At 41.5% G+C, this 17,228-nt stretch overlaps 1 protein-coding gene across 2 annotated transcripts; it reads left to right on the forward strand.

Annotated features, from left to right (window-relative positions):
- Positions 1-6,308: 6,308 nt before the first annotated feature.
- Positions 6,309-7,770, forward strand: LRRC10 (leucine rich repeat containing 10). 2 transcript variants are annotated; one of them, XM_056574156.1, is made up of 2 exons: positions 6,309-6,892; positions 7,193-7,770. In XM_056574156.1, the coding sequence occupies exons 1-2, from the start codon at positions 6,752-6,754 to the stop codon at positions 7,634-7,636; spliced, it is 585 nt and encodes a 194-aa protein (XP_056430131.1). In that variant the 5' UTR covers positions 6,309-6,751; the 3' UTR covers positions 7,637-7,770. The 2 variants fall into 2 exon arrangements, with proteins under 2 accessions (XP_056430131.1, XP_056430130.1); XM_056574155.1 differs by having other exon boundaries at positions 6,309-7,770.
- The last annotated feature ends 9,458 nt before the right edge of the window (positions 7,771-17,228 follow it).

The raw sequence follows: 17,228 nt of genomic DNA on the forward strand, positions 1-17,228 counted from the left end.
AAAAGATAAACCTACAAAATAAAGCCTAACAAAACATAAAGAACTTACAAAGTTCCCCTCTTCGCAAAGTGCACAATACTTTATATCAGCTTGCACAATATTAAATATCCCGTGGGACACAACTGCAATTGGCATGGGTGCCAGGGGATCAGGCACCAATGACCACACCTTAACCTGATGACATCAATTTTATTCTGTTTTACCCCAGCCTGATCTGTGCCAAGAATATATATCTGCATCTGGATGACTATCCTCCATGTTTGGAGGCTGCATGTAAAGTGACACATATAAAACAAAATATATTTTTGGTTCTCTTTGTCATAAATTATACAATGCAGACATATATGGCATTATTATTATATTATTAGCTCTTAATTTTGGGGGGTAACTATTGACTGAATAAATAACACTTAAAGGACAACTGTAGTGTTAGGCTGGGTTCACATCACGTTTTTGCCATACTGTTTTCAATCCGTTTTTCTAAAGAAAACCGTATGGCAAAAAAACGGATGGAACAGTATGGGAAAAAGTAAACCGTATGCGTTTTTAAACAGTATACTGTTTTTAAAAGTACATACAGTTCCGTCCGTTTTTATAGAAAAAAAAAAACATACGTTTTTGAAAATGTTGTCCATTTTTAATGGGTGGGGACTTTAGGATTCAAATGCGCATGTGCAAAGTAAAAACGTATACGTTTTTCCCATATGGAACCATATACATGTGCGTTTTCCATTGATGTCCATATAAAAAAAAAACGTATGCGGTTGCAGTACGGTTTTTGAACCGGAGTCAAAACCGTGGTTGACCACGATTTTGTCTCCGGTTTAAAAACCGTACTGCAACCGCATACGTTTTTTTTTTACATGGACGTCAATGGGAAACGCACATGTATACGGTTCCATACGGGAAAAACGTATACGTTTTTACTTTGCACATGCGCATTTGCATCCTAAAGTCCCCACCCAAGACCCCTCCCATTAAAAATGTACAAAATTTTCAAAAACGTATAGGTTTTTTTTCTACAAAAACTGACAGAACTGTATGCACTTTTAAAAACAATATACTGTTTAAAAACGCATACGGTTTACTTTTTCCCATACTGTTCCATCTGTTTTTTTGCAATACGGTTTTCTTTTGAAAAACGGGTTGAAAACAGTATGGCAAAAACGTGATGTGAACCCAGCCTAACACTTTTATATATGCCCGTGCCTCAAAAATAAACAAAATAAACTCATACATACCTTCCTACGAGTCCCCGTTGGTCCGGCACAGGCCTCACGGTCTGGCAGTGCTCACATCATTCCACTTCCTGGGGACGGGGTCGCCGCAGACCCATCGCGTATCACCGGCTGCAGCTACGTCCCGCCCCGGCCTGTGATAGGCTGAACCCACTGTCATGTAAGGAGCTCTGGCTGGCTTCTTACATGACACTGGGCTCAGCCTATCACAGGCCGGAGCTGGACATCGCTGTGGCCGGTTATACGCCGACGGCTCTGCGGCGACCCCGTCCCCAGGAAGTGAAATGAGGTCAGCACTGCCAGACCGTGAGGCCTGTGCCGGACCAACGGGGGCTCGTAGGAAGGTATGTATACGTTTATTTTGTTTATTTTTGAGGCCCGGGCACGAGCATATATAAAAGTGTTCCACTACAGTTGTCCTTTAAAATAGAACATTACGTTTTTGGGGTGTTTCTTACTATTGACCCAAACTAAGACCTACAACATTAAATATCAGCTCCAATGTTATATAACAGTAAAGTCATAGAAAGGGAGGTAGCTCTGGATTGCACTGGATTGACTGAATAAACGTATACCACTTTTTGCACAAATTTTGTGTGCTGCTGTTCCTTGAACACTAAATATAAATAAATATATATATATATATATATATATATATATATATATTCATATATTCCAACCAATAGACATTGTTGCATCACTACTACTACTAAAACAAATTCTGGGAAATGATTCTTATTATGGGAAATATCTATTTCTATTTGCCCTTACTGAGCTTTCTACTTGCTAGAAAAGACTGAATTCTTCTCTGTGGTCTGGTTTACTTACCATGACATTTTTACTTTAACAGCAGACAACACTTTTTTTAATCTATGTGCGTAATTGACAACATTACATGTTCCCTCCGTTCTCCAGCTAACAATCTGTTTTGTACCGATGCCATTCAGAATGATCCAAGGGGCACGATGACCTTTACAATTGATGATTTCTGATAATGATTAATTCTGTTGGTTCACTCATGTTTCTTTCTCCAGAAAGATCATATTCTGTCCTGGAACAAATGATTGATTTAAAAGCATTTATTATAGTAAGATTGGGGTTACAAAGTTATAGAACATAGTTAGTACCATTGAAAAATAACACATGTCCATCAAGTTGTTCAACCAAGGAGGAGTGGAGATGGATGAAGGGAAGGGGTATGGGTGTATAAAAAGAAGGGGATGTGTTTCTATGTTTCTACATACAAATAAATGTTATTGTCTTCTAAGAATGTATCTAAGCCTGTTTTGAAGCCCTCAACAGTTGTTGCTGTGACCAGTTCCTGAGGTAGACTGTTCCATAAATTCACAGTTATTCTGGTAAAGAAGGCTTTTCACCTCTGGGGACTAAATTAGTGTCTAAAACTATTACTTGGTGTGGCCATGTATAACATTGAAACACTTTTATTTCAATGGATGCTTTAGAATACAAATAGAATACATACAGCTTCCATTAAACTTACATGCACGCAGAAAGATTTTAGGCTCCCCCTAGATGGCTGCAGATGGCTGCACACATTTTATTTGAAGCTGTTCGGAGGATAAGAAATTGATCAGTGGGGCTTCGACAGCTGGGACCCGTACCAATCACAAGTGTGGAGGAAAACTGCACCTAAATAGCACCTGCAGCCCACGTTTTATTTATTCTCTATGGGGCTTCTTAACATTGCCTGATATTGCCACTTGGCCCAGCAATATCTCAATAGATTATTGCTTGATATACCAATACCTGTTCTGCTGCATGAAGTACAATAATATTGACAGAAGATAAGGGGGCAACTTGCAGACCGAAAATTTATGTTTCATGAAGAGAGTTATGCAGTGAAGAGATAAATGTATGCCATATGTAAAAGTTATGGAACACAGATAAGTACTTCATTCCTAAAATGTGTTGTAACATAATTTATACATAACGCCATTCTCTATGAGGTTGAAAAAAAATTCCTCCAGTCCAACTATTTAGTATTACACTAGAAAGCCAATTAAACATGTACACGTTAGATTTTTATATTCCTGAATTATCTAAAATGTGAACTAGATGCCAAAACATGTATTGCAGTTTGACAAATAAAGCTGATTTGAAGTATAATGAAGAGTTATGTCCATATATACGATTCTTAGAGTGTGTAATCAGTGTATGAGTAAGGCCAGCACCTGGCCGAAACGCGTCACATCCTGTCCTGTACCTGTGATCCATGTAACTTTGTGTGAATAAAGACGGCTATTAGATCTATTAAAGAGCTGGAATTCTTCTATATAATGAAGAGTTATAACTTTTTCTAATACAGGACATTAGAGAAAAGTTGGCTGGATATACAATTTTCCGCTGGATCAGTTGACTATCTAGTGTGTATGGTGGTTTCTAAACTTTCCTTGAACAGGTGATGTGGTAGGAGAAAAGGACTGGGCATGTTACATTTCAACTGCACATTACAAGGGCTGTCAGCAAATGACTTCAAATCCCCATTCAGAACATATGAACATTTGGCTACAGCAAGGTAAGGCTGTATAACACAGTAGGGTCCCCTAGATGTTTCTAGGTGCACTAGATACTTTCACATGGGCCCACTGAGGCTTTGTCACCCAAGGGCCCACATAAACCTGGAGCCAGCCCTGTTTATAACTATAGACTTGGTAGCCTATGTTTATACAAAAGTATTTATTCAGTTAATTCAGTTGACATTATAACAAAACATCCTGCTATAAAGCTATAATGTAGTGAATACTTTAAGCATATTGCCACATAGTTTGATGCAAGATACTGGGACTGGATACTGCTAACTTTTTTTTTAACTATGCACACAATATTCTCACTAGGTTATGGTATGGAGAGAGGTGGAACACAGTTCTTAAAATAACTTGACAGTGAGGTTGTTCTAAACATCTTGGAGAACTAACCACAGATCTCATTCAAATCCTTTGGTCTTTTCGTGTAATCCTGGACAGACTCACTGATGTTAAGATCAGGGCTCTTTGGGGGCCATGCCATCCCTTCCAGGACTGAAGATATTTCTTAATGACATTGTCTGTACGTTTGGAGTTGGCTTGCTGCAGAATACATTTGGAGCCAATCTGATACCTCCTTGGTTGTATTGCATGATGAATACGTATCTGCATGTATTTCTCAGCACTGAGGATACCATTTATCAGGGGCGTTGCTAGATCTCCAAAAGACCCGGGGCTAGAACCCATAACCCAGCCACGCTCCCAAACCACTCCCTCAAACATGCCCTTAAAGGAGAACTCCGGAATATAAAAATTGTCCCCCATACTGCTGGCAGTAAAAAAAATTAAGATACATACCTTCCTCCGCTCCCCCGGGGCCTCCGGCTCCGATCTCTGCCACGATCCTCTTCCTGGTTGTCGGTGGTCGGAGAGTCTTACTGCGCTCAGCCAATCACCAGCTGCAGTGAAGTCCCGACTCGGCCGGCGATAGGCTGAGCGGCAGTGTGATGTTTTCGGCCCCGGCAGCAGGTGCCGTTGTAGTGAAGAATTTTGTGTCCTGAAGCATTCTCACACTGCCGCTCAGCCTATCGCCGGCCGAGTCGGACTTCGCTGCGGCTGGTGATTGGCTGAGCACAGTATGATTCTCCGACCACCGGCAACCAGGAAGAGGATGGCGGTGGAGACCGGAGACGGTTACTGGAGGCCTCGGGGGAGCGGAGGAAGGTATGTACATCTTAATTTTTTTTACTGCCGGCAGTATGAGGGACAATTTTTATATTCCGGAGTTCCCCTTTAACCACACCCTCAGGCACGCCCTAACCATACCCTCATACACGTATGAAGCATTATCAAGGACATTACTTTTCCATTCTGGTGATCGGTGGTGTACCAGCAGGCAGACCTTACTGATAACCTATCTATCCCCTATCCACAGGATTTTAAATTTTGGGAATACCTCTAAGAGCAATACTGTTTATGGCACAGTATATGGTGGTAATGATGGTGGTTGTGTGTGTGTGTATATATGTATATATATATATATATATATATATATATATATATATATATATATACACACACACACACACCTAGCCAGGATTTCTTTTGATTGCCACACGTCACAAAAGTGGTATTATGTGATGTCATAGGCATTGAGGAGACTGGATAGGCACTGTGGGAGACTATTACAAGCTCTCGACAGGATAACAGGAATCAGGTGAATCATAGACTGCGGTGCTGAGTTCATATGAAAGCTAGAATCCAATACATGTCCAAAATACAAGAGAACTATATAGCACTCACCAGTCGTAAATAAATAACTGTACTTTATTCAAGCTTCAGTACTCACATAGCAACAATACACCCGGTGCAGGGAGGGAGGGAAAGTGGCCAAAGCATCAAGCAGGAGCGCAGCAAAGGAATGACAGACTGTTTCAGTGATTCTTCATTTTTACCTTTATGACCGAGCCCCATCTTTCAAATCTGACCTGTCTCTCTTTCAGTGGTAATAACTTGCTTTTTCTGAGTGAAGTAATTCTGAGATTGTTTTTCTGTGACATTTTGAACTTTATATAAGGGGTACATTTTGATGCAACTTTTTATTTTAATGCCATTCACTGTGCTGTAAAAATGATGTTATCTTTATTCTGTGGGTCAGTATAATTAAGGCGATATGTACACAGCATTTCTACTGCTAAAATAACATACATTACGTTTTTAGCAACTAGGGTCTTATTTTGGGTGAGCATGGTAGTGTTATAGGTCTTGTAGTGACATCATGGAGTTCACTTTTGGAGGATTCTTTTTGGAACTGCCAAGATGGTAAACTACAAAGCTGGCCTCTCATAGCTAAAATAGATCATAGATGGAAAATATGAGACATAAAGGGGTCCTTTGAAGTTACTAATGTGTTTATCTGTTCATACCTGCACAACTCTGTACCTATACTTGAGGGTGCACTTGAGATGTGAGAGAGCCAGTGTGCATTAGCAATTGGGATTCTTTAAAGACGTATTTCATTATTCACCCATTAGCCATCAACATTACTTTTACACTTGACAGGTATTCTAAACAGAATCCGATTACATCTGGACTTTTGTTGGAATGTTTATCGGAGATTTATCCAAGTTTAAAAATCCAAACTTTTAAACATCCACTATCAGGATGTAGATACCTCCATAAATAACAATGTGCATAGCACATCATGTTTTATTTCCCCCTCTGCTTTTTCGTAAGCTTTTGCCAGAAACAGTCAATTCACAGAGTCTGAAATGGTATGTTAACCTTACTGTTTGTATAGTTGTTCAGACCTTAGAGACATGGGAGAAATGTTCTTTAAAGTCATTTCTGTCCTTCTCATCACCAGACGCTCCTCCAGTTATCAGTAACTCTTGAGTTTAATCACAGTTACCATGTAAACAATGTGTCGCAATGGAACAATGGAAATGCCACTCTCAGCATACTCCATAAAATAATGTCCAGGAGGAAACAGAAGGCTCTGAGCATGAAGCGTATGTAAATGCATAGAAGATGGGCAACACGATCAGAGGAATTATTGCTTTCATCCCATCTAACACTTGCCAAAAATACCTTCTAGGAGACTTGGAAGAAATGCCTATCGATAAGATGGTTGACTTGAGCAGTATGCAGCTGAGGAGGTTTCCACTAAGGGTATGTGCATTTACAGAACTTGTCAAGTTATACTTGAGCGACAACAATTTAAACAACCTTCCTCCAGAGCTTGAACTACTACAGAACCTCCAGATCCTTGCCTTGGACTTTAACAACTTTAAGGTTCTTCCACTAGTTGTATGCAGCTTAAAGCAGCTATGTATATTATACCTTGGAAATAATCATATTAGAGACCTTCCACAGGAGCTATGTTACCTCAAGAACCTGCACACTCTTTGGATTGAATCCAATTATTTAACCCATTTTCCTTCTTTCATATGTGAACTGACCCTCCTGAAGACACTTCATATTGGCTGCAATCAAATACGTAACATTCCCATGGAGCTGAAAAATCTTGTAGAATTGCGCAGCATTTGGATGTCAGGGAATCTCCTCACGGAATTTCCACCTGTTTTACTACAAATGCCTTTCCTAGACATAATTGACGTAGACCGGAATGGTATAAGATTTTTCCCAAGTCTGATGCACTTGACAGGACTGAAGCTTGTTATCTACGACCATAATCCATGTCAAAATGCGCCTAAAGTAGCAAAGGGAGTTCGAAGAGTGGGACGATGGTCCGAAGAGAGCCCAGAACCCAAGAAGAGGTTTGAAGTGGAAGCCGAGCTTGAAAAAGCTGCAGAAGATAAAGATACACAACCAGCAGAATCGAACGAGCCACCAGCTGCGAGCAGTGATATCCCACAAGAGGCAACGTCTGCATTAACCATCAAGGACAACTGAGTGATATAAAAGTATAGACTCTTTAAAAAGGAATGTTGACTGAATGAAAACATTTTCCACAAATATTTATATATGATAAATTCAGTTGCTGAAATTCAAGTTAATTTTCTGTAAGTAAAACTATGATATAAGCGTTTTATAATGTTTCACTGCACACATCATAGGGCAAAGCATAATAACATAGATGCATCTTCTGCCTCTTACTTATTCTCAGTTGGCCCAGATTTATCATTTTGCTGGACACACAAACTGGTCCTACATTCACATTTCAACCAATCCGAGCTCAGCTTTCATATCTTAATATTTCCCTGTTACTTTACTTACTTTTTAACTTGTCCTAGGGACATGTCACAAGTTTTGCTCGGTCTTGACCTAGCTCTAGTATTAGCAGGGAGAGAAGTGAGCATCTGGGGCTTCACTCCCTGCTCTCTGTCTATGGGACTGAGATAGTCCCATAGGTTTGCATTATGAGACTATTTTAGACAAATGGCTGAAAGCCAGGAGAGAAAGTGCTTAGTGTGCACTTTTCCCGATTCTACCTAGTGATCAGTCAAGGTCTAAATACTCAAACCCTGACTGATCAAAACTTTGGATATGTCTTCTACGACATTTTTTTTTTAAAATTACAGTGCCTATTTAACAAGCGCTGGTAAAAGGAAAGCTGCGCTGTAATTGGTTGCGATTGGCAAATCAATTTTTGTCTCAGGGAGATTGGTAGCTCTGGGTCAATGAGGGGGATTTATCAAAACTTGTGCAGAGGAAAAGTTGACCAGTTGCCCATAGCAATCAATCAGATCACTTTCATTTTTAACAAGGCCTCTAAAAAATAAGCAATCTAATTAGTTGCTATGGGCACCTGGTCAACTTTTCTTCTGCACAGGTTTTGCTCCCTGCACTGGTTTTGATACATTTCCGAAAATATGTACATAGAGCTAAATACAGATAAGGTGATTTTAAAGGAGAACTCCGGAACATAAAAATTGTCGCCCATACTGCCGGCAGTAAAAAAATAAAGATGTACATACCTTCCTCCGCTCCCCCGGTAACCGGCTCTGGTCACCGCCGTGATCCTCTTCCTGGTTGCCGGTGGTCGGAGAGTCTTAACGCGCTCAGCCAATCACCGGCCGCAGTGAAGTCCCGACTAGTGAAGAATTTTGTGTCCTGAAGCGTTCTCACACTGCCGCTCAGCCTTTCGCCGGCCGAGTCGGACTTCGCTGCGGCTGGTGATTGGCTGAGCGCAGTATGATTCATCCGACCACCAGGAAGTGGATCGCGGCGGAGCCCGAAGCCGGTTACTGGAGGAGTGGAGGAAGGTATGTACATCTTTATTTTTTTACTGCCGGCAGTATGGGAGACAATTTTTATATTCCGGAGTTCTCCTTTAAGGATTTTAAGTCCATATTTAGTGCAATATATTTAGCATACCTAACAGCAGTCTTCTTTAACAGCTAAATTTACTCAAATGATTCTTATGAACATAAAGGTAAAAATGCTTCTATTGAATGACTGCAAGCAGAGATCTTGAAAAGTGTTATGTACTGATATACAATGTGTATTGGAAACTTATTTACTAAAACCAGAATACCCCTTGAATGTAAACACTGTTTTCTACATTCATTCAGCAATAAACCTCAAATTTACATGAATGTAGATGAATCTCATGTAGAAGTATGTCATGATGTAAGAAATATTTCTGTACAAGTAAATGGTTTTATGTTTTAAAGTATTACAGATGATTTGAATATCACATTGCGGTTTCAGTGGTGCAGTCTGGTCAGTGGTGCAATCTTGTAAGGCTGCCATGATTTTGGGGCACAAAGTTACACAAGATTCATCCCATGGGTGACAGGCAGATCATAAACATACAAAAACATTGGGGTAATCATTCAATTGATTCGTGGCATTTTTTTTTTTTGGGGGGGTTAAAAATGGCGCCTGCAATTTTTGTGCAAACTTTTGTGACTTTTCCAATCAGTTTAAAGTGTTGCAAAAAGCTTGGATGGACTTTATTGTAAAAAGTTATCTCCAACAGTCCGATATATTTAATAATTTTAAAGCCAGAAAAGTACTTAATTTGTAGCGTAAATCTTCCCCTAGCTTAACCCCTTAATGACGCAGGACGTAAATGTACGTTCTGGTGAGCTGGTACTTAACGCACCAGGGCGTACATTTACGTCCTGTATATGACCGCGAGCATTGAACCAATACTCGGGTCATGCGCAGCAGGTCCCGGCTGCTATCAGCAGCCAGGGACCTGCCGGTAATGGCGCACGTTAGCGATCGCGCTGATGTGTGCCATTAACCCCTCAGATGCCGAGATCAATACAAATCACAACATCTGCAGCAATGCGGTCACTAAAATGGATGATCGGATCGCCTGTAGTGCTGCCGCGGGGATCTGATCATCCATAATGACGGACGGAGGTCCCCTCACCTGCCTCCATCCGTCTCCAGGGGTCTTCTGTTCTGGTCTGAGATCGAGCAGACCAGAACAGAAGATGACCGATAACACTAATCAGTGTTATGCCCTATGCATAGCATTGAACAGTATTAGCAATCAAATGATTGCTATACATAATCCCCTATTAAAGTGCAAAAATAAAAGTAAATAAAAGTAAAAAAGTATTTTAAAAAAATTTAAAACTCTCCTCCCCCAATAAATTTTTTTCTCATTTTACCGCCAAAAAGTGTTTAAAAAATAATGAACAAACATATTTGGTATCGCCGTGTGTATAAATATTCAAACTATAAAAATAAAATGTTAATGAACCCAAATGGTGAACGGCAAGAACGTAAAAAAAAGAAAGTCCAAAATTGTTGCTTTTTGTAACATTTTATTCGCCAAAATACTGATTAAAAAATAATTATTAAACTTTTTAAAGTATGCAAATGATCAAATAAAATAAATATATCAATAAAAAGTACAGATCACGGTGCAAAAAATGAGCCCTCATATCGCCGCTTATACAGAATAATTAAAAAGTTATAAGTCAGCAAAATAGAGGGATTTTAAACATACTAATTTGGTTAAAAAGTTTGCGATTTTTTAAAGTGATACAATAATAAAAAAGTATGTAATCATAGGTATCATTTTGATCGTATTGACCCAAAGAATAAAGAATTCCAAAATTTGCTAAATTGCAGTTTTCTTTTCAATTTCCCCACACAAATAGTATTTTTTATGGTAAAATGAGTGATGTCATTACAAGTGGTCACGCAAAAAAACAAGCTCTCATACTTGTCTGTGGATGAAAATATAAAAGAGTTATGATTTTTAGAAGGCGAGGAAGAAAAAACAAAAACGTAAAAATAAAATTTCCTGAGTCCTTAACGGGTTAAAGAAGGTATAGATGACATTTTCTATTACCTGTTTGTTTCACCTGAAAATGCTGGTCCTCTAGCCAAGCTTGCCAGGCTACAAACTGACCAACTTCCTGCTTTCACTCAGTGGCACGCGCCAGCAAAGACAACATGTCCCATGTCTTTGCGTGTTTTCTCTATTGCTGGATGCCCAGCCCGCCCAGCCATCTTCCCTGGCCCAGCCGGCCATCTTCCCTGGCCCGCCCAGCAATATGTGACCCCTCTTGCATAAAGTGCAAATTTTGCCATTGTCAGCACCTCTCATATAGAGACTTGTTAAGATGGTTCCCTATGATCTGTCCAGTGATTACTGATCTTGTTTCTCTCAGCACCCAAAGCTAATTTCAGACATTACTGATCAGACTGATTTCTGGCATTAGTCCTTTAGACTAATAAAATTAGACTAAGGAAAATGAGTGTGCTGGACCTTTAGGGAAGCTGATCGGGACCTTAGCCACAAAATCATGGGGTCCGGATCAGCTTTTATGATGGCCCTAGCCTGACTCCATGCCAGCACTACTTTCCGCTTAGGGAAGACATGCTACACTCTCACAACCTCCATGCATTCCATCTTGGGGGTAGAACAAAGCAGCATCTTTGCCAGGAAATTGCACCAAGGAGTACTAGCACAGCATTAAACACTGGGGAGGGGCCTTTTTTAATCTGTTTCCTGTCCATACAGTGATGAACATTGTGCCATCATGAAGGTAGATGCTGAGGAAAATAAGGTTTCTGAGCTCTGACCCTGCTGTTGCCAGGTAACCGAGCACACATATTCCCACAATCCCCCTTGCTTTCATGCACAATGGACACCAATGGACACTGGTATGCACGATAATATTGAGTTATCTCAATGTGTAGAGCGTATATACAACGCCTATACGACAGAGCTCCAGCCTCTCTGTTCAATAGTTCATGATTAGACACACATGTATAGGGCGCAACTCCAGCTGACACGCCGGCAACAGAAATTTAGGTGAGTGTACACATGAATGTTATGACCTCACTGTTTAGTAGAAAGTTTCTTTCAGGTTTATTCAAGTGTATTCAGGTATTTCATTGTCTCGCAGGACATCAGGTTAGCAGCATAATATGCAAGCAGCAAAGGTGGATACAAGCTCCGTGCTCCCTTCAGTCATGGCTTAGAGGCGCATGACTAAGGGGGCTTGCCCCTGAAACGTTGGGCCATGACTGAAGGGAGCACGGAGCTTGTATCCACCTTTGCTGCTTGCATATTATGCTGCTAACCTGATGTCCTGCGAGACAATGAAATACCTGAATATACTTGAATACACTTGAATAAACCTGAAAGAAACTTTCTACTAAACAGTGAGTCATAACATTCATGTGTATACTCACCTAAATTTCTGTTGCCGGCGTGTCAGCTGGAGTTGCGCCCTATACCTGTGTGTCTAATCATGAACAGTGGACACCAACTGCCATTACCTTCAGAAGACAGTTGAACTAAGCATGTGTGACCCTACACAGTGGGGGAGATTTATCAAAACCTGTGCAGAGGTAGAGTGGTGCCGTTGCCCATAGCAACCAATCAGCTCGCTTCTTTCATTTTTAAAGAGGCCTGTGAAAAATGAAAGAAGTGATCTGATTGGTTGCTATGGGCAACTGCACTACTCTCCCTCTACACAGGTTTTGATAAATCTCCCCCAGTGTGTGGTAACTTGGGGCAACAGTTATCAAAGCAATACAGCCACATCAGGGGTTAAAGAGGTACTCCACTGGAAAACACGTTTAAAAAAAAAAAAAAACAGATGCCAGAAAGTTGAACAGATTTGTAAATTACTTCTATTAAAACAATCTTAGTCCTTCCAGTACTTATCTGCTGGAAGTTCTTTTCTTTTTGAATTTCTTTTGTCTGACCACAATGCTCTCTGCTGACACCTCTGTCCATGTCAGGAACTGTCCAGAGCAGGAGAGGTTTGCTATGGGGATTTGCTCCTGCTCTAAACAGTTCCTGACATGGACAGAGGTGTCAGCAGAGAGAACTGTGGTCAGACAAAAGAAATTCAAAAAGAACTTCCTGTGGAACATACAGCAGCTGATAAGTGCTACAGCAGCTGAGTGAGTGCTCCCGCTTAGAGCCTGCTGAATCTCCATCCTGAATACCCATGCTGGCGTCCCAGACACCGATTACCAGATCTAAAGCTAAGGAGATGACCCCTAAGCAAGATCCGAGGGCAGGAGAAATCGGTGGCAGAAAAGCTAAAAGAGTTCGCCCGCGCTGGCAAACAAGATGGTGCCAGCCAAGCATTTGCGGCCCAGGACTCCCACACTGACTCTCTACCCCAGCCTGCACTTACTGACACCTCGGAGCCGGAATCAGATGTCCCTGAGCTTACTCTACGGGAGGTTAGTGAGATGCTGCTTACCGTCATACAGACCAGCTGCACGTCCTCACGGCAAGATGGAAGAGGTGCGGGTGGAGGTAGGGCTCCTGCGACAGGACATGCATTATCTTAGAGACCGGGAGACGGAGGCAAAGCAGCTGGTCTCCGTGCTGGAGGACAAAATGGGCCGGATCCCGGACTCTATTGCTGCCTTACGTACTTAGGTGCAGCAGACAAAGCAGAAGAATGATGATGATTTAGAGAACAGGCTGCGCCAAAACAAGATCAGGATTATAGGCATGCCTGAACGTGCAGAGGGGCAAAACCTGGGGGCATTTGTAGAGAACTGGCTCAAAGACCTGTTCCCTGATGTGCACTTTTCACCCACATTTGCAGTGGAGAGGGCGCACCGTGTCCCAGCTAAACCGCCCATCCCGGGCGCTCCACTGCGGCCACTGTTAGCTAGGCTCATGATCTATAATGACCGTGATTTGGTCATGTGCTCTACCCATAGGCTTCCAGAGATCTGTTATGAAAATGCACAGGTATCTATATTCCCGGACTTCTCATCTGACCTGCAACGCCACAGAGCCACGTTTGCTGCCTTTGACGCCTCCACAGTAAAGGAATAGCGTACTCCATGGCTTATCCTGCTAGATTGCGGGTGGTGAACGAAGAGAGCGCTCTGTTTTTCTCCACACCTCAAGAGGCTGATGACTGGCTAAGACGACAACACAGTACTGAGTAACTTTGCAAGTTGAGAGCGGTTAATTGTTGCTCCGGTGACTGCATGGACTCTTGTCATACCTTCCTGCTGTGGCTTTGACTACTCCTGCTAATCCAGGACTGTGTGTTACAACCCTATGGCTTTAACTGCTCCTTCTAATCCGGGACTGTGTGATCCAACGCTGCTGCTTAGTGACTTACTCTCCCTCCTCTGATGGTATGGTCACATGCGCTGTTGCTGAAGATCCCTGCCTTCAATTTCTTTACTGGCTGGACGCTGACTTACCTCTGCTGCTGTGCTATTGTGCATACTGCTTGGTTGGGATCACTCCCTTATTCTTCTGACTTCTGTCCTCGGTCGCTTTCCTACCATATCATTGTCCCTTCTTCCCTTTGCCTGTCTGAATATCCTCCCTCCCCTCTGCTTCTTCCTTTCCTCTCTCCTGTTCTTCCTCCTCTTCCCTCTGCATCCTTTTTCTTGTCTCTGGTCTCTCCTCTTGCCATCCTTTCTCCCTTGCACCTTCTACCTCCCTCTCTCTTTCCTCTCCCTTCCACTTCCGCTCTTTTTCCCTTTTCTTCTTCCCTCTTCCTCCCATGTCTCCCCGTCCTCTCCTTTTTTCATTTCTTGCTCTTCTGGTTTCCTCTTACTCTCCTTGGCCCTTCTCCTCTCCGAGAAGCATGTTCTTATGTGTCATTGCAGGCTCTCCCCACTAGATAGAGCCATAACCACAGGGAAACTTCCTCTGTATGCTGTTCTTCACATTATGTTTGTTCTTTCCTTTTGTTACCTGGTCGGTACTCTGGTCAGTGGATCCTACCCATTCTATACCCACATAATGTTTAGTTACCCATGATGACCTGTATGTGTCACGGTCCTTAATATTCACTCTTTATGCCTATGCAGCCGCTTATTCATTTGCTTATTCACCCCTGGGTACGGTGGTCGCAGCACACATTCCACACCTACTTATCCCGGGGGGATCTGTTCTTGTGCATAGGTCTGTATGATGGGAGCCCACCGTTGTCTGTAAAGACCCACATGGGAGTGGTGCGGTGGGTGGTGCAGCGCGGGGCATTATAGGCAAGGTTTTGCCAATACCGATAATGTCCAAAATCGCGATTATCGGCCAAACCGATAATCGGTCGATCCCTAGTGTTTATTAATAAAATCTACATATGGATAAAATCGTGCTATATGTGTGGTGTCTGCAGGGCCCATGCAGACCACCCATAAAACACTAATTCAGTTTAACTTTTTTTTAAAAACATTAATAGAGTAAAATAAAAGTACAAATGTTCATGCCGTTGGCTTGTTAGCTTATATGCTATGGAGTTATATAACTACTGCTACCAAGCGGTAGATGCATATATGTTTAAGGCAAACAATATTGCAATTTGCACATTTATATATAATCTTATTTTACCAAAGAATAGATTTGGTACATTTTCTGGACTTTTCATTAATTGGTCCAAGTCTGTGTTAGTGCCCCTTCTAGAATTTTAATATAAGCTACATTACGCCACTTCAGTGTCAGATGGAGCGTGTGTCTTTGGGTGCACAGGTGCTCGGCCCCCAGGGCAGATTTTAGGCACCTTATATGGGACTGCTCCTATGTGGCATCATTTTTGGGGGAGGGAATTGGTGAACTCTACTATCCCATTCTCTAAGGTGGTGCATAAACACAGGAACTGTCCAGCCAAATTTGAGAAAGTGTGGTCCCTGGCCTCCTCTGCATCCACTCATTGCTCCCAAGCCTCCATTTGTGGCCTAACTGATCATTCGTTGCCTCAAGACGGTATCTAATTTGTGTATACTTACTATGTCTACCTTGCTATAAAATGAGTTCTCTCAGCGGCAGCAGCTTAGTGTTTCCTCGATTCATGCATAACTGTCATTATCTTTAATTTATGGGTATACTCTCACCTAGAGCCTTAAAAGAATAAAGGACCTGTGTTTATGTTTTTGACTTTAAAGGCACCTGCGGGTGCTTGTTCTGTTTACAATTGTTAATCGGTTAGCTCACTTATGTCAGTCTTTACCACTGTTATTTGGTTAGGTATATGTACTTTATACTATATCATCCCTGGAATTTGTATGCTCTTGCCTACTTTTTTCTTCTGTAATGCCAATGTTTGTTTTTTCAATAAAACAAAAAAAATGAATAAAAAAAGATTCCCATCCTCTGAATCAGTACATTTTCAGAAATGCTCGTACATTTTAAATATTGTAATTTCACATAATTCATCAATTTAGATCTATCTTTCTTAATAGGACAACTCCTTTAAGGACCAGGAGATATGGCAGTTATTACCTCAATAATCAATGTATATGTATAAAATCACACTCATTCACCTAACACAGGTTTGGTGATAAAGTAGTTTTTCAGGATGACATGACACCTTATATTAAAGCATACCTGATATGTAATTACAGTTCTCTCAGAGGTGGTGGGCTGAGCCTAACATCCATACAAAGCACAGACAGGAGGGGGCCTACACTCCTGTGTCTCCATACAAACTATACAGCCTGGAAGACAAGACAACAAACCAGCAGTGAGCAGTCTAAACTGTGTATAAAGCCCTGGGGTGAGGTTTGTTACTGACAGCTGTCTGTATTATCTCCCTCTGTAGTGCTGCTGTGCTCACAGGCGCCTCCCCAGCTTGTATTCACTGTCTGTAATGGGATGCCTAAGTAGGCTTGGTGGATAAGACAGGTTTCATCTTATTTTCAGAATGGAATACATTCTGATAGGAGAGGGAAGAAACCTGATTAACAGGAAAAATAAGCACTTTTGTCTAATAAAATGTATTAAAGTTTTTTATTCTCTTGTACTATTGATTTATGCAAAGTTTGCTGAAACAGCAAGTAGACATTAAAAAGTGTGTAGAAGTACACACATGCAATTTAAAAGCTGTCAACTTAATACAGCAAATGCAATTGCCTTTAAAATGTACACTAGAGGACTGCATCAGGATAAGGATTCCCATAGGACCCAGTAAAAAAATTTGCAGGCACAGTAATGAGGTGGTGGCGGGCGCAAGCTATCCTACACTGCAGAGCAGACCCAACCTCTTATCAGTTATAAGTCCTACCTACCCAGTCTCCCAAAGTACAGCTCAACCAGTGTCATGACGTGTGTGCACGCGCAACCACCTTTTGT

The sequence above is a fragment of the Hyla sarda genome, chromosome 4, assembly GCF_029499605.1.
Source record: "Hyla sarda isolate aHylSar1 chromosome 4, aHylSar1.hap1, whole genome shotgun sequence".
Classification (NCBI taxonomy): Eukaryota; Metazoa; Chordata; class Amphibia; order Anura; family Hylidae; genus Hyla; species Hyla sarda.

What these genes read in the sequence shown, in the direction of transcription:
- LRRC10 (XM_056574155.1), top strand. Translation starts at nt 6,752, where the DNA reads ATGGGCAACACGATCAGAGGAATTATTGCTTTCATCCCATCTAACACT.